This window comes from Excalfactoria chinensis, chromosome 4, assembly GCF_039878825.1.
Source record: "Excalfactoria chinensis isolate bCotChi1 chromosome 4, bCotChi1.hap2, whole genome shotgun sequence".
NCBI classification, from domain to species: Eukaryota; Metazoa; Chordata; class Aves; order Galliformes; family Phasianidae; genus Excalfactoria; species Excalfactoria chinensis.
The window spans coordinates 49,324,846-49,350,404 of NC_092828.1; the positions used below are offsets into that span (position 1 = coordinate 49,324,846).

Sequence of the window (25,559 nt, forward strand, 5' to 3'; positions counted from 1 at the left end):
GTGGCCTTTGCCGTCCGTCTCCCGGCCGGCACCTGCTTCCTGAGGCGGCGGCCCGCCCCGCCTCCCGTGATCGTCGCAGCTGCCGGCGCTGCCGGGCGCTTAGCAGCTTCGGCCGGGGGCCGCGGGGAGCAGGATGACTCCGAGCCAGTGGGACCTGCCGGTGGAGCTGTGCTGCCGGCCTATGGCCTTCGTCACCCTCACCGGCCTGGACGTGGTTTACAACGCCGTGCACCGGGCCGTGTGGGATGCCTTCTGCGCCAACCGGAGGGCCGACCGCGTCCCCATCTCCTTCAAAGTGCTGCCCGGCGACCACGAGTACCCCAAGTGCCGGACGAAGGTAGCGAGCGGCCGGGGCTACTCGAAGGGCTGAGCGCTGCTTGAGGGAGCCGGGCTTGTTGGGCGCGGAGAAGAGGGGGCTCCGGGCCTTCCGGTACCTAAAGAGAGCATACAGAAACATGGGGGGGATTCTTCATCGGGGAGCGCAGCGACAGCACCGGGGGTTTCGAGCTACAGAAGGGGGGAGGCTTAGGTTGGATGTAAAGAGGACGTACTTCACTGGTGCTGCTGTGAAGAGCTGTGGGTGCTCCATCCCTGGAGGTACGCGAGGTTGGATGGACCCTGGGCAGCCTGAGCTGGTGGGGAGCACCCAGCCCACGGCAGGGTTTACAGCTGGAGGGGCTTTAAGGTTTACAACCCAAACTATTGTACACTTCCACGATCCTGTGCCAAACTTAAGCCAAGTCTACCTGGTACCTGTTGTTGTTTGTTTGATGCTATCTCAGAGCTGGGCCCTGTTGCTGGGGGGTGAGGTGTGCCTTGCTTGAAGGGAAGGATCTCAAAGGGAATTTAATAAACATAGCCTCAAATGCCAAAAAATGTGCTGCTAGTTCCTCTTTTCCTATAACAAAAGGGATTGTGAATGGATTTAGTAGCCTGTTCTAATAACCTCAATGTTTTCAGAGGACCTCCTATGAGTGGTATATTCCAAAAGGGATCCTGAAGACGGGTTGGATGAACAAACACCTGAATTTAGTTCCTGCACTTGTGGTGGTGTTCTATGAACTGGACTGGGATGAGCCACAGTGGAAAGAAAAGCAGTCAGAATGTGCCACTCGGGTTGAAATTGTCAGGTAGTGCTCTACCTCCTTTGTAAGGTGCTAGAAGCTATTGATGAAATGTAAATTGTGGAGTCTTCTCTGTGTTGTAAAATGCTTAAAGATGTAATCTGCTTATCTGCAAATTAAGGGGATCTGGAGTTTTCTTTTTAAAGTACAGCTGAAAGTAAAGGCACTTTTTTGTATGGCTTATTTGGAAAAGTCACTTAAGTAATAACAGCTTCTAAAGTGTTGTTTGTTAAACTCAATACATTATTTTTTCCCATCTTAATGAAGAGATGAACACCACGTTCTGTAGATGATGTGTCACATTGTGTTCAGTTTGATTTCTTATGTAGTGTGCTTTCATTGCTTCCATGTAGACTGAAATGGAACTTTCATCTGATCATTCACTAATATGAAGTGAAGCCTTAATGAATTGTGTTATTTTTATTCTAGGCAAAGTTTGCAAGGAAGAAATACAAAAGTTGCTGTGGTCCTGATTCAGAAAAAAACTCCATTACCTCCAGGTACTGGAAAGTTTTGTATGTAGTTGTGATTATCTCCTTTTTCAGAAAGGCTGACTTTAGTTTGTTGCATTAAGTGCAGTTCATAATGTAACATCATCTGCATACAGAAAATACATTGAGGCTGCAGGGAGGTGGTGCTAAGTGCAGTTGGTTAAGGATGAAAGTTTCACGTTTAATCACTTGCTCTCAGATCTGGTTCATTTCTTGATACTATGTATCAAAAATGGTTTGTTAGTATAATGCTCATAACAGTGTGTTTTCATAGTAAGTTATATTTTAAAGCTTACTTGAGATGAAGAAAAAATAAAAGCACTGAGAACTGAGGGTGATTGAAGAAGCCTTTGGTTGAACTCTGTATTAAACTTTGAAGCATAAAAGAAAACAGCTTGTGATTTTCATGCATGCATTCTCAGCTAGCATTGGGAGGTGCTTTTGTGCTTGGTATGTTGTTGAGTATTCTTGGAGTGCAGTTTCTGAGTGAAGTTAAGCCAAATACATATACATATTAGTAAAGAAATTCTTGAGTCTTCTTTTCAATAATCTGTAATGCTTGCTATGTTTTCCCTCTCTGAGTAAGAACTTTTTTTGAAAGAGGGAAGTGCTGCAGAAGTCATGTCTTGAATGATCCTTTCCTCCATCAACCCACTAGATATAGTGGGGAAGTCACTGTGTTTCTCAGATGGCTGCTACTCTTCTGTGGATTTGAAGAAAATCCATTTTCTTTACGTAGGAATGAAGAAGCCTTTTAATATCAAGATCCAAAGTGGGGAATGTAGAGGAAAAATACAAGTCAAAGTGGGGCTGTGAAATTTGGTGTGGTTTAACCTTAGGTTTTTCTAGAGCTACTGTTTCAGCTCTAGGAGCATACTTTACAGTGTCAGGCAAGCCATTATTTTACATAAGGTAGATGATATTCAATTTTATGAGGCAGTTCAGAAATTTAAGGAAAGGAATAATCATCCTTATACCTTGTTGCTAGATAAACCACTCCTAGAAGGTTTGTGTAATGTGGCCCACTGGATGAAGCATGTAATATTCAGAAAGAACTAAGAAGGAATTTGGCCTTTGTTTTGTTTGTGTTAGGTTTTCTTGTACCTTGCACTGATCAAGGTTTTAGAGGTCACTTGACATTGCAGCACCACATAGTGTTTACCTATGGTTTTCTTACCTTCACTAGGGGAAGACGTTATTGCATCAGAGAGGGCAGCAGCCTTATGTAATGCTTGTGACCTTTCTGGAAAATCCCTCTTTGTGCTTCCACACACTGATCATCTTGTTGGCTATATTATAAGGTAAGTGACTGTAAATCACTCTTTTGCTCTATGGTGGCAATGGAGATGATGAGAGTTGATAGGTTGGGATGATGGCTGTCTGGCACGCTTGCTGTGGAGCAGCAGTGGATGTTTCATCTGTTCACTGGAATTCTTTCCATTATTGTGTGACCTGATGAATCCCCCAGATTCTTCCCTTTCTAAATAAGGCTGAGTTATGATGTCACATGTTGCTCTGTGGGCTTCCAAAGAAATATTGTTAAGTATCCCAAGATGTTCCCCTTTTCATGTCAGATAAAGGCAAAGCAGGCTTCTCTGCTTCTTTCATGGTTTTGTTAGTGCTGATTCTAAGCATTTTTTCCCCACAAATGTTTTGTTAGGTGTAACTCTATTAGCAAACATTTGCACTTCTTTTTTTTTCTCCTCGCCACCTCCATTTCCTGGCAGTAAAGCTATCTATTTCTATTTGTACTAAGTAGTATTTCTTTGGATGCAAATTCTGTCTGTCATTTTTTTTTACATTCATCATGCTTTTTATTTTATTGTATTCAGATAAATTATCAAGACTTTTCAAATAACAGAACAGGGAAGAGTCTAAAAACACAAGCTCAAACTAAGGCAATTCGTAACTGTCTCCAGCTTTTTGAAGGCAGGACTATATTGTTAAGGATTAACAGTTCTTATAAACATTAAAGAAACAAACAATGGACTATGTATTCATGTACAGAGTTTCTGATTCTAGTTGTATTGACATTTTAAATTGATTTTGTCTGAATTCATAGTTGTTGTTCAGTGCTCCCTTCCTTTGTTTCCATCCCCATCCTCTCTGTTGTGTGGCGAATAGAACTTGAGTTGTGATCTCCTTTAGCCTGTAGTCATCCCTTCTTAGCTAAATCACAGGTCTGGTATTTCATCCCTTATTCTCTGTGTGTGGCCCTGCTACTGAATGTATTTATCTCCTGTTCTCTGGTCTTCTCTTGCTCTGGTTGATTTTACTCCTTGTCCTGGTTGTGCAGCGTATACCACTTAGGTCCTCTTTCGCTTTGTACTGTGTTCAGTGCTCTGGGCCTTTTTGTCTCTCTTCTTCCCTTGTGACTTGTCATTAGTCTCTCATCTTGCAGACACAAGTTTGACTATCACTTTTATAATCCAGGTAGCTGTTGTTGATTGCATATAATGAGGAAACCTAGACTGTTCTTTCATAATCTTCTTACACTTTAGAGCCTTTTGCTTTCCTCTCCTCTTTCCCCCATCTAGTCCAGACAAGAAAAGTTTAGACCTATTAAGACTTACCTCAGGATCCTCTGCAAGGTTTGCTTGCTTTGACTGAGGTTCTCCATTTTCTACTGCCTTGTAAAATCCTGGCAGCTTTCCAATGGAATTTCTCACCTTAAATATTAGACTGTTGTAATCAATACATGAGGATCTCAAAGCTACTTTGTTTTGTGCTGCATCTCTGTGAGGTTTTGTGTGAAGAGTTTTCATCTCTGCACTTACAGTGTGTGGTAATTTTCAGAAGATTGTAATAGTATTTCAAGCACTTTTGCCATCCTTAACATAAGCATGATTTAAAGTAACTTACTTAGAAGTTATTCAAATTCCTTCTATGTGAGAGAAACTTAGTGAAACATATGGGCAACTTTGTTGCAGGTTGGAAAATGCATTCTATGAGCATGCACAGACTTACTATTATACAGAAATACGAAGAGTCAAATCTCATAAGGAATTCTTGAACAAAACCACTCACCAGGTAATGTTTACTCTACTTTTGCAATATCATGCAAGTTGAATTGCATGTTGAAACAGGAAAATAAGGGCTGTTTGTTGCTTAAACATTTTTATTCCACTCCTTGCTGCCATCCAACTTAAGAGTCCTTCTGTCTTGGTGTAGAGAGTTGATTTGCTTTTGTTTTCTGCAAGCTAAACTTTGATTTTGATTGGTTCTGCTGCAGTTTTTATCTTCCTCACATTTTAAAGGAGAAACCATAGCCCAAAAATGAAGCTCTCCTATTTCAAAAGAACAAACAATTATCTGTATGATTTAACCTATTTGAATGTAGTATTTTGTCAAGCTGTGGGAAATTCTGTCATTACCGGCTTCATGCTTGATCTGATGTTTAGCTTTTGCTTTTTAATTTGTCAAATATTTCCTTAGGTGCAGGACTGCCATTAGGGTTGCCAGTCTCCCTCTTTCACTTTTGGAAACCGGGGTGCAACAGTCATTCTCTGAAGCAACATGTAGAAACTCTTGTGTGTTACAGAGCTTCTCCTCTTTTCCAGGGTCAGAAGCGTAGTGGAGATTCAGTCTGTTGGAAGACTGATTACTACTGTGTCATGGAGGCACAGAGAACTAGGAAATAGTTGCACAGTCAGTCTTTGAAGTCACTGGCTCTATTCTGTAAACCTCTGAAACTATTAACTGTATCTGCTTCATAGTTAAAAGACATGTTTAGATGATTGTGAATTGTATGTGCTGGTTGTGTTTTGCAGCTTCTATTTGTTAGACACCAGTTTAAAATAGCATTCTTCAGTGAACTGAAGCAGGATACGCAAAATGCTCTCAAGTAAGACTTGTATTATCTTCCCCCATCCTCTCAACCCCCAATTATTAGTCGATAGCTTAGCATTAGATATTTTCTCAAATGCAAAATTAGTTAAATGTATAAGTAAGGGATACCTTCTTAATTGGGAAGGACACTCCAATTAGACTGTTTACTGCTGTAAGTAATCATGTTCTTGAATTGTATTATCTTGTATGAATTAACTCTAATTTAAGTATTTGTACTTAGAAATTACAGGACTGCATATAATCTTGTACATGAATTAAGGGCTCATGAAACAAACATGCTGGAAATCAAGACCATGGCAGGATTTATAAACTACAAGGTAACAAGCATTCTTCTTATCTTCGACAGCTTGTTCTTCAAATAAGTAATTAGTTAATGCGTCTTTAATGTGTAATTCTTTTAGTGTTCTGTTTTAGTTTTTTGTTTGTTTTGCTAAGGAGATAGTTTAGAAACAACCATCAATGTGATACTGGTTACACTCAGACTTGTGAAGACTGAATTCCACACAAAAAGATCCTTAGCAGAAGATAAGGAGTATCTTGAAGATTTGCAGTTAATTTTAAGTGCAGTCATCACGAAGACTAAACTCCTTTGGCCCTCTCTGTGGAGGGGGAATGAAAATAAGAGTTACTTGTTTCTTGAGTAGTTTTGTTATAAACTTAAACCGTGGTAGTTTAGTTACTCCTTGTTTGGAGGAGAAAGATAGCCCTTTAAAGCAATCCATCAAGAATCAGATCATACTTTGTTGACATTCTGGGGGGTTTTAGGTGAGGCGGTACTGTCATACCATTTAAAATAATCCTGAGGTTGGATTCCATCAAGTTTCATCATCCTTCTTGAAATGGCTACAGGCTTCAGAGTTAATGTTCTTTCTAGTGGCTCCACAGCTCCACCCTGAATTGGCTGAATTTTCTTTCATTGATTATGTGAGGGAGGAGGAAATAAAAATAACGTTAGATGTAATGGAGAACCACATGGTTTCAGGTTTCATTTTACATCTGTTTTTCTTCCTCTGTTTCCTGTCCTATTTGTACTCTTCAGAAATACATTAAATTAGTATAGTTTGTTTTTTTTGGTTTCTTCTAGATCTGTCGTCTGTGTTTTCAACACAATACTCCACTGGATGCAATTGCTCAGTTTAGGAAACACATAGACTTATGCAAGAAAAAAATAGGAAGTGCTGAACTGGCTTTTGAGCATGCTGCCTGGATGTCTAAACAGTATGTTTTTGCTTAGTAATGTTTGTTTTACCTCCTACATATAACTTTCTGAAGCTCACTGTTTTGTCTGGGTAAGATAAACTCTGAACTCTTTATGTAAGGAAGAGGTGCACTTGTTCATAAAAGCTGTGTGCTATGATTTTTATTTTGGATTGATTATTGTTACCTTTTCATGGGGAAAGGATTGGAGTACAACAGTAGTGCAGCTATGGAACTTAAATGCAAAAGTTCAGAGAAGCACTGTCTATCTTAAGACTAACCAGAACTTTTAGCTGAAATGGCCCTTTTGGTTTATATTGTTGTTCTGTACCTAAATTTAATTATTAACAAAAAAATCTTTTTATAGGTTTCAGGCTTTTGGTGACTTGTTTGATGAAGCGATTAAGCTGGGCTTGACAGCAATTCAAACTCAGAATCCAGGTTTCTACTACCAACAAGCTGCCTACTACGCTCAGGAACGGAAGCAACTAGCAAGTATGCTTTGTAACCATGATGTAAGTTGGGAGGGGAAAAATTGCTTTGCAGGTAACCAATTAGTGAATTACTTGTGTTATGTTCTCAAATGGTAGCAGAATATTCTGTAATACATATTAAGGAAAATAAGAAAAAGGAAAGATTTGCTTTCAGATGCTTACTAGCAATTATTTGTAATGTTTTATATTGGAAAGATTAGTTGTGAACAAATAAATTACAAATTATTTTGCTACATGCCTAAAATAGTTGCAATACCTTTGGGTATACAAAACAGTAATGTTCTATTTCTCTAGTGTACTTCCCTATACTTACACTGTAATATTTTTATACAAGTGGACTACCAGGTTAAGTTTTAAAGCAAGTTCCTCTTGTGTGCCTGCGTACTGAAGCATCAGATCACTTCTAATGCTTTAAAATAAAGTATAAACCTGTTTTTATGACCATGTTTGCTTAATTTACAGTCCTCTGTGGTATATCCCAACCCGGATCCCTTGGAAACACAGACTGGAGTGCTTGACTTCTACGGGCAGAGACCATGGCGGCAGGGAACATTAAGTATGTTTTGGTGTCTTGTATCTGTTGAGTTCTGGCAAACCTTTTGATTCACTGACCCTACCAGCTAACTTAATAGACATAAGCATATAATCCCTTCTCTACAGAGCAAGATGTAGGGCTGAGAATTCACTGTCATGTTAGCTGGTGATGTGACATTCAGTGTCATACTGCCAGATGTCAATTGGAAGTTCAGGAAATGTTTAATCCCTCTAATAAATAAATATATATATATATATATTAAAAAAGTTGTCAGGCTTGTGCAGAATCAGGTATTCAGCAAAACTGCTCAGGCCATACTGAAGCGTTGCTGCTGCTGTTTCTATTGCTGACTCAGCTACCTGCAGTCAGTGTGCTGCAATGAACACATTCTGGGGAAAGAGACACTAGAGAACTGGGTACAGCAAAAGTAACAGTGTTTCTGAATTGCTGTAAATTAATCTGTTCTTATCAGCTGGAGATATTTTATGTGACTTTCTTTTTTATTGGATTGCAAGAATATTGTGACTAGATTTTCTTCTAAGAAGGAATTTTTTTTTTTCCTGCTAAAGAAGTTCAAACTTTATTCATGCACACATGTATGACCATGAACAAATATGAATATACATTATATATATATATATGTAGTTATGATTGACTAATTTATTTTAGTCGGTGTTGTCTCCTATTTCTTTATCCCCCTATTTTGGGCACTACAACTTTTTCACTGTCCTCTAAAGATTTTCTTTCCTGTTCTGTAAGTACTTGAGTCTGACCTGTTCTACCTTCAAGTGTTACTGTTTAAAAATGAAGTCTACTGCCAAGGTTAAATGGTTTAAGATGAAGAAAAACGTTACCTGCTAAGCAGTTTATAATTCTGGATTCAGGCAAGGATGTGCAGTCTCTTGAAATGTGAGCCTGAATTCTTACTTGAGATAATATAGGAAAGGAGATACAATTTTTTTTTGTTTAACATGTGCTAAATATTAATAAACACAGTCTAAAGACTTGGTTGCCTTACTCAAAAACAGTAAAGCATGGTAACTTCAGGCCACTTATTTTGACCAAAATGCAAGATATTTCTTCCAGGTCTTGCCTTCTAGAACAAGGGAAATGAGTTCTTAAGTCCTTAGAGTTATATCCATCTCCTAGGAAACAGAATGTTTAAGGATTTGAGTGTGTTTGCGCTGGACCTTGTATTAAATGTGTCACCGCAAATATAGTTCCCTTTGAGCCTGAAAAAAAACCTCAAGTGTCATGGATTTTTCACTGTCTTATGCAGGCTTTGATCTTTCTGATCCTGAAAAGGAGAAGATGGGAATTTTATCCCTCCAGCTGAAAGAGAAAAATGTTCTTCACTCAGTAAGTCTTACTCTATTAAGAAAGTCTTTTCTGACATAACTCTTAACATTACATATATAACAATATTAATTTTATCTGTCAGGAGCTGATAATTACCCTGTTGAGTAATGCTGTTGCACAGTTCAAGAAATACAAATGTCCAAGAATGAAAAGTCATTTGAGTGAGTAGAAGTAATCAGAAACATCTTAAATTCTCTCTTCAAAGGATTTCAGCATTAGTCTGACACACCTTTCTTGTTCATTTGATTTTTAAACAGTGGTTCAAATGGGTGAAGAATATTACTTTGCTAAAGATTACGCCAAAGCTTTGAAGTGAGTACCTTCCCTGACTGCTTCTTTTACACGTTGCTTTTCTCGCTGAAATGTCATGTCTTACTGATGTGGTGTAATGTTGGAAGCTTATCTGAGATGCCTCTAGTGCCTGGGTTTAATCAAAGTGTGAGTTTTGAAGTGTATCAGTCAATGCAATTTCTACCGAAGTAAGCAAAGCAATGTGATAATTCAGTTGATAGAATAGGACAGCTTCCAGTGTACATTGTGGCTGGAAATTACATTTTTGGCCAGGTCTTTATTATTGCTTTACTTCTGGCTCACTGATGGAGTACTGTCTCACTCCCCCAGGAATGGATTCTGAATTGATTTAATGTGGAGTAAAGACTCTGAAGTTACAAAATTTAAGAAATATATATATATATACATATGTATATATTTGTTTTATATAACAAGATAATTAGCAGAAGGATTTCCTTTTGATGTCATTTTTTCCTGTTAATGGCTACAGAACTGGGAAAGCTTAGCTTCTTTTCTGAAGGTGTCTTGCTTAGTTCCTTAACTTCGTGTTTTTAAGGGGAAACAGAGCCAAGATCATATGAAGTTGGAGCTCCTCAATGTTTCTTTAATTACGTTTCAAAGATCACATATTCTAAAGAGTATGTTTGAGCTCGAAGAAATGCTTAGTGTTCTTGTTAGCTAATTGGAAGCTACAAAAAGGAGAAAACAGGGTACGATAAGAGATCATTTTGTCTCAAGCCAGATTTTTGTGTGAACAAGGATGAATTTTAAACAAGCACTCCTTTGTGGTTAGGTCTGCAGAAGCTGTTTTTAAATAAAATCCCTTCTCTGCAGTATGAGTACTAAGTGAGAATTGCTCATTGTTGAAGCTGTAGTAAGATGTACAGGTTTGCCTGATAAAGTCTTGTGTATGTTGGCTGGAGATTCTTGAAACCCTTGAAGGGAGAAGGATATAGAAGTACGAATAAACATCTCAGCATGAGGAATGTTAAGATTCCTTGGTTTGGAAGGGAGCTTTTGTATGTCTTTGGTTTGTTTTCCTGGAACTTGCAGTATATCCAGCACTGAAGTGTGTTTCTAATACAATGCTGGACTATGACTTGTCTGTTCAGTTATTTTATTTGTTCTTTGTGTAGTGACAGATGAGTCTTCCCGTTTTCTTGGGAAAGTTATTCTAGCCTGAAGTAGAACATCCATGCTGTATATTTCTTTACAGTAATTTCACGCTTACTGGAATATATACTTCTATAAACAAGTAGTTGTCTTGGATTTAATCTAGTGTTTGTTTTAGTAAAGGTAATTTTTTGTATTAGTGATAACAAATGAGTGTCATAAAGTACTGGAGTGTATAACTTGTTTGTCCTCTCAATTTTAATACTTTGCAGGCTGTTAGACTACGTTATGTGTGAATATCGCAGTGAAGGATGGTGGACTCTTCTCACTTCCATACTGACCACAGCTCTCAAGTGTTCCTATCTGATGGCCCAGATAAAGGATTATATAACGTACTCTTTAGAATTATTGGGTAGAGGTACTGTCTTCAAAACATACTTAGTTTGCCTGTGTAGAAAAATTAAAGTACATATGCATGTGGAAATTTGACAAAACATTGTCAGACACAGTGCTTACATTACTTCATATTAGACTGCAAAAGTGTGTGTGTGTATAGATACTTGCCTGTGCTGATTTTTCATTTTCTTGTATGCAGGAAACTGAGTTTTCATGCTCTTCTATTGTAATGGCCTTCCCATCTTTCCTGTAGGGATCCCCTTTTACATGCTGGAAGCTCTCATTTTCAGGGAGTATAGTGATATGAGAAGATGTAAAGATTTTAAACTTAGAGAGGCTAGACTGAAATGAGATACCTGGAAGAGATTCTTTACTCAGAGGGGGTGATGAGGCACTGGAACAGGCCATCCAGAGTAGCTGTGGATGCCCCATCCCTGGAGGTGTTCAAGGCAAGCTTGGATGGGGCCCTGGGCAGCCTGGTCTAGTAGGTGACAATCCTTTTCACAGTACGGTGTTAGAACTAGATATTCCATCTTGTCTTTAAGGTCCCTTCCAAACAATTTGGTGAATTCAAATAGACCCCATCAGGATATCTGAGGCAGAGCTTTGCATCAGACTGGAAGTTGTGTTGCTTATATCATTAATAATAGAAAATCCCTGAGTTTTGGGGATGTGGGTATGGAATTTTAATACAGTTAAAAAGAAAAATGTCTTTTCACTGAGTAACAAAGTCACAGCTTTTTTTTTCCTGGGCTTCAAAATCATGAATATGCTCATCAAAGCTTCTATGGGAAGATTGCTGATAAAATAGATACATAGTAGCTGTTAGTTGACATTACAGAAATAACCCTTGCATGCCTTGGTTTGCTAACTAATAGCAGTTTTAGGTTAGGTGTAGTAGAATTGGCTTCTTATCTTCTGTTAGCTAGGCATGCTATCCTACTTCATTATTAAGAAATAATCATTAAAACAAAACTACCTTTATTCTTTTTTCAAGAGAAGACCGCTTATTTTTATTTGGCTTTGAACTGCTGTTTCTAATCTTATCCAGGTTTCTTTGCTCTTTTCAGACTTATTTGTTCTCTACTTCATCTGTTTTTAAATGACAATAACAAGAAGCTGTAGATATTCTTATTGGGGAAAATCCCAAGAAATGTTATGAAATGCTGGTCTAACCAAACAATATTTTACTTTGTTCTAATGAAAATAATTAGAAACACTTCAAAGGGGGGAACTTATGAAAACCAAAGTATTTCATAGCTGTGCATTAAAGTGGGGGGAGCAGGATTTATTTTTCAGAATATATTTTTTTCTAAAATTAAGTGAAAGTGTTTATTATTTTATTATTATTATTATATTATTATTTACTTATTACTTTACTATTTTAAGTTTAAAAGTTCCTGTGTTGTAATCCTTGGTTTTGTGTTGTTTGCTAGCATCTACTCTTAAAGATGATCAGAAATCTCGAATAGAAAAGAATCTGATAAAAGTTCTAATGGTAAGAGGCAAAGCTCCTATTACCCTTCCTCGTGTTCTTAAGAAGAGGGTCAGTGCTTGGTAACCTATTTTTTTGTTGTTTATAACCTTGTCTGGATGCAGAATGAAAGCCCTGATCCCGAACCTGATTGTGATGCTGCTGCAGTGAAAGCATCCCAGAAGTTGTGGTCTGATCGTGTTTCTTTGGCAGGCAGTAATGTTTTTACAATAGAAGTCCAAGATTTCATACCCTTTGGTAAGTAATGAGTCTTCCATTAAATTTACGGGATGTTAAATGTCAACGTAGTGGTCTTTGAAATAACTCATTAGGAGAAAATATACACTGTGTATTGAAATCAGCAGAAATATAACCCTTGTCAGCACTAAGAAACAGTGGGAGGACCAGTGATACTCTCGTTGTAGACTACTGGAAAACAATTGTTTTGAGCTTCATGCATGATTGGGGGAAGAAATCCTCTTGGTTTCCAACTGTGGCCCTCTGTGCCTTTATACATATTGGAAGTAGTAAACTTTTAGTTTTTGACAGACTTCTGCTCTTGTGTGCTTTGAAATAGAACTCTGAGGAAAGAGCAGAATGTGTTCAAAGCACTGCCTTGCATGGGAAGAGGACATGAGAGAGAATTTCCTGCATAAGTGTCCAGGTTTTGTTTTTCTGCTCAATATCTACTTCCCCTCTGCAGATGTTTCAACCAAGTGCTGAAATGTAGCTTTCTATGAACCAGTAGCCAAATCTGCTTTACATCTTCATAAACACAGAACAATTCTTTCCTATAATAGCTGGGGGGAAAAAGTTCTTCTGGAATTTAGTGGTATAGTTTAACAACCTTTTTCTTGTATTCTAGTGCAATGCAAAGCAAAATTCCTTGCTCCAAGTTTTCATGTTGATGTCCCTGTGCAGTTTGATATTTACTTAAGAGCTGATTGTCCTCATCCTATCAGATTTTCCAAGCTCTGCATCAGTTTCAATAATCAGGTAATCCTGTTTTATTTCTGACTCTAGTGACAGAAGCTTGCAATAAGAGCAGAATATTCTTGTTAGCCTTTTCAGACAAAAAAATAATGACTTGAAAGTGCCTTTCCAAACCTGTGTTAGAAGTTCAGTTGGAAAGTTTCTTCTATGAAACTGTTCAAAATTATCCTTCTGAAACTTTAATGTCTTATTTCTTGTGATGTTTTTGTGTAAAATTACATTAGCGAATGTAATGGATGTTTTTTCACTAGAAATTGTATTATAATGTACCCGCTAAGCCTAGCTTCAGCAGTGTGAAAGACATTAAGAACTATTATAGCTTTATCCAGTAACATGGAGCATTAATATCTGCTGTGCTGTTATTATTCTTTACAGATGTCTCAAGTCTGTAGTTACCAATTTATTCCCTATGCTTCCACTGTAGGATTACAACCAATACTGTGTGGTAGAAGAAGCCTATCAAAAAAGCGATATTCTTGAGCAGTCGTCACAAGGAACAATGTGCTTAGTCCCTGGTAAAACAAGAAAGTTCACGTTCAAATTTGTTGCAAAAACTGAAGATGTAGGGAAGAAGATTGAGGTTTGTCAGTTTATATTACACCTTTCTTACTGATGTTTGTGAAGAACTCAAAACTACAAAGTATTTCTAATCTCATACCGGTTATGACTGACACTGAAGTTCCAAATGATTAAACTTCATTCTTGAAACCAAATGTCAAAAAGCAAGCAGAAAATTGTTATTGAAAATGCCAAAACAAACAAAAAAGCCCTTAAGTTTTTACTTCAAGTTCTTAAAAAGTGCAATACATCATTCTTGCTTTTTTAAAGTGTTTGTGTGTGTGTGTGTATATATACACATACACACACAACTACAGAGAATAGAAAACTGGAAAATATTATACTGCACACACTTGAGCATTTTTCTCTACAGTTTTTATTAACTTTTATTAACTTTGTGGTAGTGAGGTGTTGTGGCTTCAGTCTGCAAAGCCACGAGAAGCTTTTTGGTGGTATACAGGTACCTTTAAGATGCTAATGTTAGAAGTCTGTGTTCTTACAATCACAGAATTGTAGAATGGCCTGGGTTGAAAAGGGCTACAGTGATCATTTCCTGTCAATCCCCCTGCTGTGCGCAGGGTTGCCAACCACCAGACCAGGCTGACTAGAGCCACATCCAGGCTAGCCTTGAATGCCTCCAGGGATGGGACATCCATGACCTCCCTGGGCAGCCACCCTCTGGGTGAAAAACTTCTTCCTGATATACAACCAATATATCCTGTCTTAGTTTAAAACCATTCCCTCTTGTCCTATCACTGTCAACACATGTAAACAGTTGTTCCCCTTCCTGTTTATATGCTCCCCTTGAGGACTGGAAGGATCACAGTGAGTGATCGCAAGTCACAGGACTGGAAAGTTAACAGTATGCATTCAAATTTTTATCTATCAGATCACCTCTGTGGATTTGATTTTGGGTAGTGAATCTGGCCGATGTGTGATTCTGAATTGGCGTGGAGGTGGTGGAGATGCTGCTTCATCTCAAGAAGCACTGCAGGCAGCCCGTTCTTTCAGGCGGAGACCTAAGCTTCCAGATAATGAAGTTCATTGGGACAGTTTGGCTATTCAAGCAAGCACTATGTAAGTAAAGTTTGAAAACTTACTGAGTTTTCTGTGAAGTCCTTATCACTGTCTAGAAGATGATCTACTTGTTGGGACTTCTTTAGTGTGAATTTCTTAATATATCTTTGCATAACTGGAATAAGATAGATACTGTCTTAATTCTTTATGACTTCTGAGCTTCCAGATAGCTAGAGGTACAGAAAAACCTTAATCTGATCTCTAAGCGTGCCAAGTATGCTTTAGTTCTTCCCCTCACCTAACTCTGTTAGGCAGACTTTTAATATTTTTGTGCAGACCAGGAGCCATCATAAAAATGCACACACAAAGTATGCTTTGTTGGAAAATAATCATTAGTAAGTAGACTAACACTAACTAGATCTATTCAAAAGAATTAAATCAGATTGCTGTTGGTGGGGGCACTTGCTTATTTCCTGGCAGAAAACCTGAACTATTCATGCTTTCTAGTGGGCTTTCAGTCAGTATTTTTAAAGTTGTTGCCATCGTGCTGTTTCTCAGAAGTACTGGGTCTCCTAGTTGAATAGCCCAGTAGTTGTCAGAACTATCAGAACAATAGGCTGTTCTAATCTCTTTTAAACTCTGCTCAAACTCATTACTTAAGAAACATACAATAACGGAGTCTTTTCTCTTAAAGGATTATTTCTAGAGTGCCAAACATTTCTGTTCAGCTTCGTCATGAACCTCCTGCCCTGACTAATGAAATGTACTGTTTGGTTGTGACTATCGAGTCACATGAGGAGACAGTGGCCAAAGATGTTAAGCTTACTGCAGGTTTAAAGCCAGGTATTTTGGGTTATTTTCTTTAATTCAGCAGTATCCTAATAGATTTCTTGTTTTTTATGCAATGAGGAGAACTATAGTAAGTGGCTCTCCTGCAGTAATTAGGGGCCAAGCCAAGGTGAGTGTTGGGAATGATGAGTGTTAAGAAAAAAGCTAGCAGTCTCATTCGGTTATGATTATCCCAACTTCTGCTTGTCAGTAGTGTTGCATTGTCAAAAGAAGGGTTTTAGAAGTGTGAAAGACAGCATGGAAGCTTTGGTATTCTTTCCTAATCCCTTGTTTAATTTGCTCAGTATCAAAACCATGAGATTTTTCAGTTGTTTTTCTTTCTGAGAGGTAAGCATAAAACCGATCTGGATGAACATGTTCTAAGAATAGGTCTATGTGGGTTTTCTTCTTCCCCCACTACGCTTTCATCCTCCTCCCCTTCACCCTCCCTCCACAAAGTCTGGAGAACAATGAAGAAGACAATATTCCTTTGAGTGAGAGGGAAACTATACAAATATTTAATGTTCCATTTAGCTGGGTACAGCTATTACTGGCAGTTTTCAAGATGTGAGGGCTAAATGTGAATTATCAGTATGCCTGTCTGTAGTTGTTATCCTAAAAGGCAAAAATATTTTCTTCAGCTACTAGCATATAGGATGCGATGTGTGCTCTGAAGTAGCACGCATCCTTCCAAGTCAGTGGAGTGTTCTTTAAACTTATTGATGTTTGGTCTCGGGTCCTAAAGCAGTGGGTAACAGTTGGTCTTTCATTTTATTTTTTTTCCCTCTCCCCTTTGATCTTGATTCCCATCACTTGATACACAACATCATTATGAGCTTGCTAATTTCACAGTAAAAACAACTGGAATTTGACACTTCATTAATAGTGAAGATAGTGTATTTTTTGCGAGATTTGACTTAATTTGCTTTTAAATGTATCCAATGTGATTTCAGTAATGTTATTATTCTAGTCAACCCCTGACTGAAGAATAGCGTCATTTAAGATTTATGCATTTTTCTCTGTTCACCTGTTTTCAATGCAGATATGAAAGAATAATTTTAAAAGGATTTTAAACCATTAAGTTGTACTTTTGAAAATGTAAGAATCACAGAACTGTGCAACTTAAATTTCTGCTTCATGTAAAATACAGAGAAAAGCTTGGATCACGTAGTCATGTTGTGTTTTGTGAATGGTAGGGAATATGTGGATAGGATTTCTTGGTTTTTTTTCTGGCCTAAATAAGATGGGGAAGAAGCTGCAGGCTGTGAACCCTACACTTAATGAACTTAAGGTGCTGTCTGATCCCTTCAGTCTATACTTCAGAAAGCTTCTCTCAACCAAATGGCAATGTTAATTCCTAGTGTATTGCTTTCTGAGCTGAATGTTGTAGTCTTAGTTATTGCTTATAAGCTTCAGTGATTGTAAGCCTGTGTGGATATGTATAGATATGTAAGCCTGCCTTTAATCCTAGGGCAAGATGCCAACTTGACTCAGAAAACTCAAGTGACTCTTCAAGGAACAGACACATGTGATGACTCCTTTCCTGCATTGCTCACTGATATCCCTGTAGGAGATCTGCAACCAGGGGAAAAGGTGAAAGCTTACAGCCTTATTTCTATATCACAGTAAAGAAAATGGGGTCAAAGAACAAGACTAGCATATGTATTTTCCACTCTGAGCTGATAAATGAGATACTCATGGCATAGTTTGCACAGTGTTTACTTGTAGCGTGGTATTCCTTCAACTAGATCACCTTTTCGGCTGATAGGGCGTATTCTGTTGCTGATGATACACCTGAGAGGATATAAAATGAGGAGGCTAATCTCAACTGTTAATTGAATTTACTAGCTACTGGGCAATGGATGATAATCAGGAAGTGCGATTCAACTTGGTACAGCATCTGCATATTTGACTCTATTCAAATTGAGATTGTGGCTAGTTACCCAGAAGTTTGGTATATTGTGTTACATGGTAATGATTGTTTTCTGGCACTGTTAAATAACAGATGATCAGTAAGGAAGTAACAGGAGCTGTATTACTGTAAAGAAAACCTTATGCTCTGTGATTAAGATGGTGCAGTTTAGGAGATTGTTAATGGTCAGAATAATATCCATTGTACTGTTGCTCTCTTGGCTTAGGTGAGATGATCTAAATTTTTGGACTGTTTTAGGCCTAACTAATGTAATTTAAGTATAGCATGATTCCTATTTTTTCCTTTATTTTGCAGCTGGAAAAACCGGTATACATTCGTTGTGGAACAGTTGGTGCAAGGATGTTTCTTGTCTATGTCTCTTACTTAATCAACACTACTGTTGAGGGGAAAGAAATCCTCTGCAAATGCCACCGGGTAGGGTATAAAGATGCCCCAGTTGCTGAAGATTCAGCCTTTAGATTGAAAGTATTTCTTCCATTTTTATTAGTGTAACTCCAAGACATTTAAAAGCACTTAGTAGATGGGGAAGTGGAGGTGGGAGGCAAAGTCAATGTGAATCTAATTTAGGATGAGCAGCTTTGTAAGTGTAATCAGAATAAAAATTGGTTGGTGTTTATTCGCTCTAAAAAATTTAAAAACACTAAAATAAAACCATGGGTGTATTCTGCCCTGGAAGAACTTAAAATGATGATTAAAAGTGGAACTGCATTAGTAACCTTTGACATCAGTTGCAGAATTGTATTAGTAATCTCAGACATCAGTTGCTTGGTCTGAAACTGAATGTAATTTATTCCCTCTCTTCTTCTCGCTCTCTTTGTTACCTATACAGGATGAAACTGTAACTATAGAAACAGTATTCCCTTTTGATGTTGCCATCAAATTTGTCTCCACAAAGGTATGTGTTTTGAGAAGTTGTTGGTATTATGGAATTGTGACACTTCTTAATAATCACGCCCTGTTTAGTGAGAAGTAGCCAGGTCTTGTGTTTGTCTTGACAGCTGGAGCACTTGGACAGAGTTTTTGCAGATATACCATTTTTACTGATGACAGACATCTTGAGTGCCTCTCCTTGGCCCCTAACTATTGTAACCAGCCAGCTACAGCTGTCATCTTCCATGACCTCAGTAGATCAGCTGGAATCTTATGTGGAAAATGGTAAGTTTTCTTAGGTTATTTTCTGTCATGAGGATATTTTATTTATGTAAGTAGAAACTAAGTTTGGATGACTTTTAAACAGAATTTGCTTATCAAACTCTAGAAGGCTGCTTAATGCTTTCTTCATCTGCTAGAACGCAATTTAAACAGCTTTAGTAAGATTCAAAATGTAGTTCTGCTTCACTTGGTCAACTAAGTAAATTTGATAGGTAGTATCAAAATTGTGAATATAACAGATAAAAAGGAAAGCACCAGCAGATATGTTTGAGAAGATAGGCAATATTTCTACTGTTCGAGAACTTTGTTTGCTTTGTTGGTGGTAAACAGTCTGAAGTTTTACATGCCCATGGTTTCATATGGTTGAAACTGAAAAATGTTAAGCTAGACAGTAGACCAAAAAGAACAATTAGAAGTAAATGTATTTTTAGTAGTATGTATTTTTTTTAGCTTTTTTGGCTTTTAAAGCCAAATAAATATTTACAGCAGAGCTGATTCAAAGACCTTCAACAAAGTGTCTTCAAATTTGCTGAGTTTAAACATAGAAAAGATGTATTTTATTTGGACTTTGAATACAATCAAGGCTACCAAAATGGCTGCCTAACTGTGGGGTAGCTGCCCACCTCTGTATTCAAGAGCTTGCAAAACTGTAGCTCTAGAAATCAATGGTTTCCCAGGTCTTTTAGTCATCTGAGTATGATATTTCACCTTTAGCTCTGGACCTTGAGCTTCATGTCTTCCAGTTGTTGCCCCTAAAGAGCTAGCCACCAGGAGGTACAAACCGTTTCAAATACTAGCTATACAGCTGCCTAGGTTTTTTGTTGTCCTATTTTTTCCCTTGTAAGTCATAAAGATTATTTAATTGTTATTTGCTTAGTACTATTCTTCTTCAATATAATGGATTTTTAAAGAAATATTAGTTTTTCATTTTAAAACATGCTGATATCTTGGGGTCATCTGTGGAAGAGAAATACAGAGTTTGATTTGTTGCAGGCCAAAAAAAGTTGTAAAACAAACTCTGAATTGGCCAATACTTGTTCTGTGTACACATGGAAAATCTTCACAATGCAGTCCAGAAAGTAAGCTGTCATATGTTTGTATATTCCACCCTTTTATGTGTTGGGATACTTCACAGCCTATTGAATTTGTGTATGGTGTAGGTGTAGTTCACAAAGTACTTCAAGACCTTTGTCTGAATGTTTTTGTCTCAATAATATTGACTGTTTAGGCTTAATGGTGTCTGAAGTATTGATTGTGCCTTGATTTTTAAACAAAATCTTGCTGATAGTTGTTTTACAGACAGGTGAGAGTGCCAGTGAGTGCTTTTGCCTGCGATGTCCTCCAGTTACTAATAGTGGTGGAGTGGCAACTGGATGCTATATCATTTCCTGGAAGAGGTAGGAGCTCTTGGCCCGGACTTGGGAGGGGGAGGGGGGGGGGAGGAGTTGGCTGGTTTGGTTTTGGAATTATGGTGTGTTTTGGATTTTATTTTTTTTTCATTGGGTCATCCTGTAACAAGAGCTGTCTAGACTTTGGATCTTAGTAATAACCTGGTCAGGTTCTGGAGTAAATACTTATTTCACTTCTTTTTTTTTTAAAAAAAAAAAAGTTATGATTATGGTTTTAACATTCCATGAAGTTTTATTCTTTGTAAGATCTTAGATCAATTACAAAGCCTTCCACTGTGTTTTCACTAACCATGAAATATTTCACCTGAAGCCAAGTTGAAGTAGTAATTTGGAGACAGTAAAATGAACAAACTTTTAAAATGGGAAAACTAAATATTTCCTCCCCTTGACACTGGGTTTGTATTTGCTCCATTTTCAAAGATAAATGCTCAGGCATATCTGTCTTCTAGTTGTTTTTTAATATAGAGCAGTTCAGCGTTCTTACTTGCCTATTGCTTTTTTTTATCTCCATGCAGTGTCACTTTTTGTGTTCATTTCCAACATAAGATTTTTTTCCCACTACTGAAATTACTGTAATTTTAGTTTTAGTCATGTATAAGCGGTGTTCTTTTAGCATACTCACTTAATGCTTCATGTTGCATAACTCTCAACGTGCGTGTTTTTCTTCTGCAGAAGTTCACCTGTGGAAAGTGTTCCCGTTGTTAGTACAGTCATCACTTTGCCACATGTGATTGTAGAGAGCATTCCCCTTCATGTTAAAGCAGGTAATGTTAATTTGGCAACATACACCTTCTGCCTCAATGTTTTAAATCTTCCTGGGTAAATGAGTGCTGAATTTTGCAGCATCACATTTTGTACCTTGCATTTGCTGTAGCAAATGATGGGGAATTAGCGGTAGATTTTATGGATCTAGTGAAAGAAATAGCCTTATTTCAACTGCATTGCTCCTCTTCTCACTCCTCAATTCTAGGAAAGAATTGGGAAGGTAGGTGTGTGAATGTGCACTCTCAAAAGCTACTAAGTTGTATTGCGTGGCAGCACAGAGGCCACATTACCTCTACTGACACAGCCTTCATAGTAGGGTTTCTCTAGATGCCTTTGGCAATAATTGTTCCATCCACCCACACCCTGGCCACTTCCCAGGAAAGAAAGAGCCTGGAGAACTGGAGCTGCTTGCGGGCAGGTGAACTGTTTCTCTTTTGGCACTTGACCTGCACGAGCACAGAGCAGTAGTGCAGAGCTCATTGCACACACGCAATTCCTATGGCTTCAGTTTGTTTTCATTTGTACTGGTCTTCTGTCATTCTTTCCTGATGTATTTTGAACATCCCAATACCTAATAGCTTTGGCAAGCTGAAGGATACTCAGCAGCAAAGTGACTCTTTAGTTAGCATTCCTGAATAGCGTGAACAGCTGAGGCTTTGTAACTAGGTATTGAGTAAGTGGAAAACCTAATAAATTAAAAGTTCTGATCCTTTCTTTCTTGAAAATCTCTTGAGAAATGCTGTAAATGCCTAGCTACTTTATTTCTTTTCAAACTTTTCACTGCTCTGTGGGCTTGGCTTTTTTGTGTATGAAACTTCTACGTGTGCTTTTTAACTTGGAGATTACTTTTTTCCTAAAGATTTGCCATCATTTGGTCGAGTTCGAGAATCCCTTCCTGTCAGGTACCACCTGCAAAATAAGACCAGTTTAGTCCAAGATGTTGAGGTGTCAATGGATCCCAGCGACGCATTCATGTTCTCTGGCCTTAAGCAGGTATAAACATGTTACATTTCCTAATCCTTTTGGTTTATCTAGTAGTGAAAAATATATTGATTAAACTTGCACTGATGTTCAGTGATGACAAATTCAATTTGCAAATGTTTTTATGGTAAATTCTGTCTGGAAGGATGCATACATGAAGATTCCTTTATAAGAAAGGTCATAAGGAAGCCTGATTATATAAGTCACATTGTTTTTATGTAACGTGGTCTTTCAGTGTAAGTTGTTAGTTTTAACCAAAAGAGGAAAATAGTTGCATAGTTTACTTCTTCCAACTCAGAAGTTGGGATTTATATATTAATTAAGCATAAATAGTAAACTGTTGTTTGCCACAGAATTTACCTGTTTGTTTTTTTCTTCTCCCTTCAAAGATCCGGTTAAGAATCCTTCCTGGCACCCAACAGGAAGTATTATACAATTTCTATCCTCTGATGGCTGGATATCAACAGTTACCATCCCTTCATATTAACTTGCTGCGATTCCCAAACTTCACTAATCAGTTGCTCAGACGATTCATACCCACACATATCTTTGTAAAGGTAAGACTGTGAGAAGTGCTTTGTGTTCAAAGGCTAAAGTCATAGAGGTTGAGCAACCTCTGTGATTTGAGGTTCAGAAACACTGCAGTATTCCACACCTCCCTAAATAACTTCTGAAAACATATCTTCTTAGTGAATCATCCCGTCTAGATTTTCTTTAAGTGTTGTGGATCTGAAGGCAGCTCAGTCATACAAGACAAACAGATCTTGTGCTTTAAAAAAAAGATAATAAGTAAAAATAGTACTTGATTGTTTTCCTGCTGCAGTCTCCAGAATATTGTATTCGCTTCTTAGTCAGACTCTGAGCAAGCGAAGAACCTGAAGAGTTTGTTTATATGAGTAGAGCTGGACTTGTTCAGGCGTCTGTAATCCTGTTTTTCTAGGACACAGGCCTGGCATTATTTCAGTTTTATTTCAACTGAAAGAGATGGGCAGAACTTAGTTTTTACATATGCTGTCAGCCAGTGGCTTTTCTAGATTGGCTGCTGAGATGTCGTCTTAAGTCAACACAAGGCTTTTTTCTACAACTGCTCAGTGCTCTCACCACTCCTGTTGAATCTCTTTAGAGTTCAGAATGCTTTTTGCTTTGGAGTTGTCAGGGCCTCAAAGCACCTTGCTCTAACAATGCATTTTTCCTTTTTCTTTTATAAGAACCTTTTTCTCTCGGTCTCTGATTTTGCTTAAAACTTTTCCAAGACATTTTCAGTTTTATTTTTGTTCCTCATACTGCAGTAGTTCTCAAAGCTCTAATCAGCCAGGCCTTGTGTAAAGTTGTTTGAATGTGTATGGAGATGCTCTTGGCGTTTAACAGGACAGTCATAAGGAGCTGTAGCCTTGACAAAATACTCACTAGGCCAAACTGAAATTTCAGTTGATTGTCTTCCATATTTGTACTACTTCTAGAAATCCTTAGAAATAAGGGTAGGCTTAGTGCCACACTTGTACTAGAACCACATGATGTATTGTGAAGTTAGTTTCATAAACTATGCAGAAGGTCAAGGCTGTTAAAACCTCTATTCTTATTTTCTTAAAGCCTCAGGGTCGTCAAGCAGATGAAAACTCAATTGCAGCTGCATAACTTCAAGAATTGCACCTCTGCACTTAAAGAAGATGGGAAGTTGGACAGAATATATAATGCTTGCTTTGGAAACATGGCTTTGATCAAACCATAAGAATTATTTGTTTTTAATTACACCTCTTAACAGAACTAATGTTTAAAATTTAAGTCTTTCATAAAATGTCCTTAAGGAAGAAACATGGGGAAAACTTGGTGCTTTATTTAACAGGAACATTATTCTGAAGGTAACTTTGAATGTCAAACTCTTTAAAGTATTACTTTATAGGTATATCAAATGTCTCGAGTGTTTAAGTGAAGAAATACAAATTTGTTTTATCAAAACCAAGAGATGTTTTCATAATTGACAGTAAGTTGAAGTGCTCGGTTTGCACTTTATGACCCTGAAAATGATCATCCTTTACAAAAACATGTTCTGTGCCACTTGTGTAGAGGGCAAAACAGGTTGTGCAGTAGCATAGGAGGCTACAAGTGATTAACTTGTGCTGTTGGGATCGAGTGGCTTACTAGTTGTTTAAAAGGGTAAATCTGCAAGGCGCTTCTTTTGGGTAAGCCATACATCTGGATTTGAATTCAGCAGTATCTGGTCTGATGAACAGAGATTCATTCATAACAGGTGGACTGTCCAACCTCAACTTGACGTGCTTTTGAATTACTTTTGCACACACAGCTTCCAGATTGAAGATGTCTTGATAGCCCCCTGCTGCGTCAATTAAAAGAAAGACATCCTACTGTTGTACAGCTGCAGATGAACTGGTGTTTAAAATACAGTAAATCCTGTACATATTTAAAAAGAACCAACAACAAACATTGTGAAAACTTCAGTTGTTTAACTTTCTAAATAATGACATTTTGCTTGGAGAATATCTTATTTATTGTCAAAGTGAAGTTCTAATAAATAGCTTGTAACAGAGTGCTTCTGAAACTGTGTTGTTAGCTGCCTTGTTTTCAGAGGTATTGCTTCATAACTGTGTGACCTGTCTTATGGGCTGGCACATGCATTCATGGTGTTGAAGTCTAGAATAACAGCTCTAATACTCAAAGGCATTGGAGAAGTGTGGAAATTTTCCTTACCAGGGGAAGGATTGTAGACTCTCTAGCAATCCCTATCTAAGACATGAATGGGCATATATAGCTTCTCTGTAGAGTACAGGTGGAGCTGTATTATGAGGTAGTTAAGCAGTAGTGCAAAGAGGGAAAAGATGACAGACTAACCATGCTTGGAAAAACAAATGAAACCTTTATTCTTTGCTGACATAGCATTCAAGGAGTAGGTATCTTATCTCACTATTTAAAAGACTGGAATGGAAAAAAGTATTTTGTTTCCAGAAATGCATTCTTCTCTCAATAAACCACTCAGATTACAGTAACTTTGGCACCTATGCTACTGCTTCTTACCAGGCATGTTGATGCAAGTGATGAAGTACAGTGGAGAACTATGATGCCTTTTTTTTGTCCCCCCCCACCTCCCCCCACCTTCTGAAACAGCCTAACAACAAAACAGTCATATGCATTCTTTTGAGAAAGGGGAGGACATAAATGCTCTTGTGGTTGCAGTGATACTAAAGTCTAAAATGAATTACATAAATGTTATTTAAAATTGTGAGTAATAAAAATTGGCTCTGTGTAAAGAAATACTACAGAGATGTAGACTTAGGCTTTGGAGGAAAGATTACTGTTTTACCACAGTTGCAGTTTCTGTTCTTTTGCCCGTTTGCAAAGATAGTATTTTCTTGTCTTGTGTGATCTTACTACAGCCGTGAACACTACAAAGCAAAGATTCTCATCTTAGCTGTCTGTAAAGTACTGGGCACACCTTTTATGCTATGGAAATGACTGATGTGAGTGAAAACACGCACAAAGCAGGAACCACCTTGCTGAAAATGCTTGAGAAGTGATTAATGATGGCTATCTTACTGACTCATAAGACTAATGCTGAGGGGGGGATGTTTGTGATTCCCTTTGGAA

General features: G+C 37.9%; 1 protein-coding gene across 2 annotated transcripts; it reads left to right on the forward strand.

Annotated features, from left to right (window-relative positions):
- The first annotated feature begins 41 nt into the window (after positions 1-41).
- Positions 42-24,959, forward strand: TRAPPC11 (trafficking protein particle complex subunit 11). Of its 2 annotated transcripts, XM_072336086.1 has the most exons (29): positions 42-337; positions 961-1,130; positions 1,554-1,624; positions 2,802-2,916; positions 4,546-4,645; positions 5,386-5,459; positions 5,685-5,781; positions 6,549-6,682; positions 7,029-7,176; positions 7,618-7,711; positions 8,970-9,049; positions 9,132-9,210; positions 9,307-9,361; positions 10,726-10,871; positions 12,286-12,347; positions 12,449-12,581; positions 13,189-13,319; positions 13,741-13,896; positions 14,764-14,951; positions 15,586-15,734; positions 17,191-17,312; positions 17,947-18,066; positions 18,482-18,547; positions 18,651-18,807; positions 20,093-20,201; positions 20,886-20,977; positions 21,838-21,971; positions 22,349-22,516; positions 23,550-24,959. In XM_072336086.1, the coding sequence occupies exons 1-29, from the start codon at positions 134-136 to the stop codon at positions 23,592-23,594; spliced, it is 3,399 nt and encodes a 1,132-aa protein (XP_072192187.1). In that variant the 5' UTR covers positions 42-133; the 3' UTR covers positions 23,595-24,959. The 2 variants fall into 2 exon arrangements, with proteins under 2 accessions (XP_072192187.1, XP_072192188.1); XM_072336087.1 differs by lacking the exons at positions 20,886-20,977; positions 21,838-21,971; positions 22,349-22,516; positions 23,550-24,959 and having other exon boundaries at positions 20,104-20,201.
- The last annotated feature ends 600 nt before the right edge of the window (positions 24,960-25,559 follow it).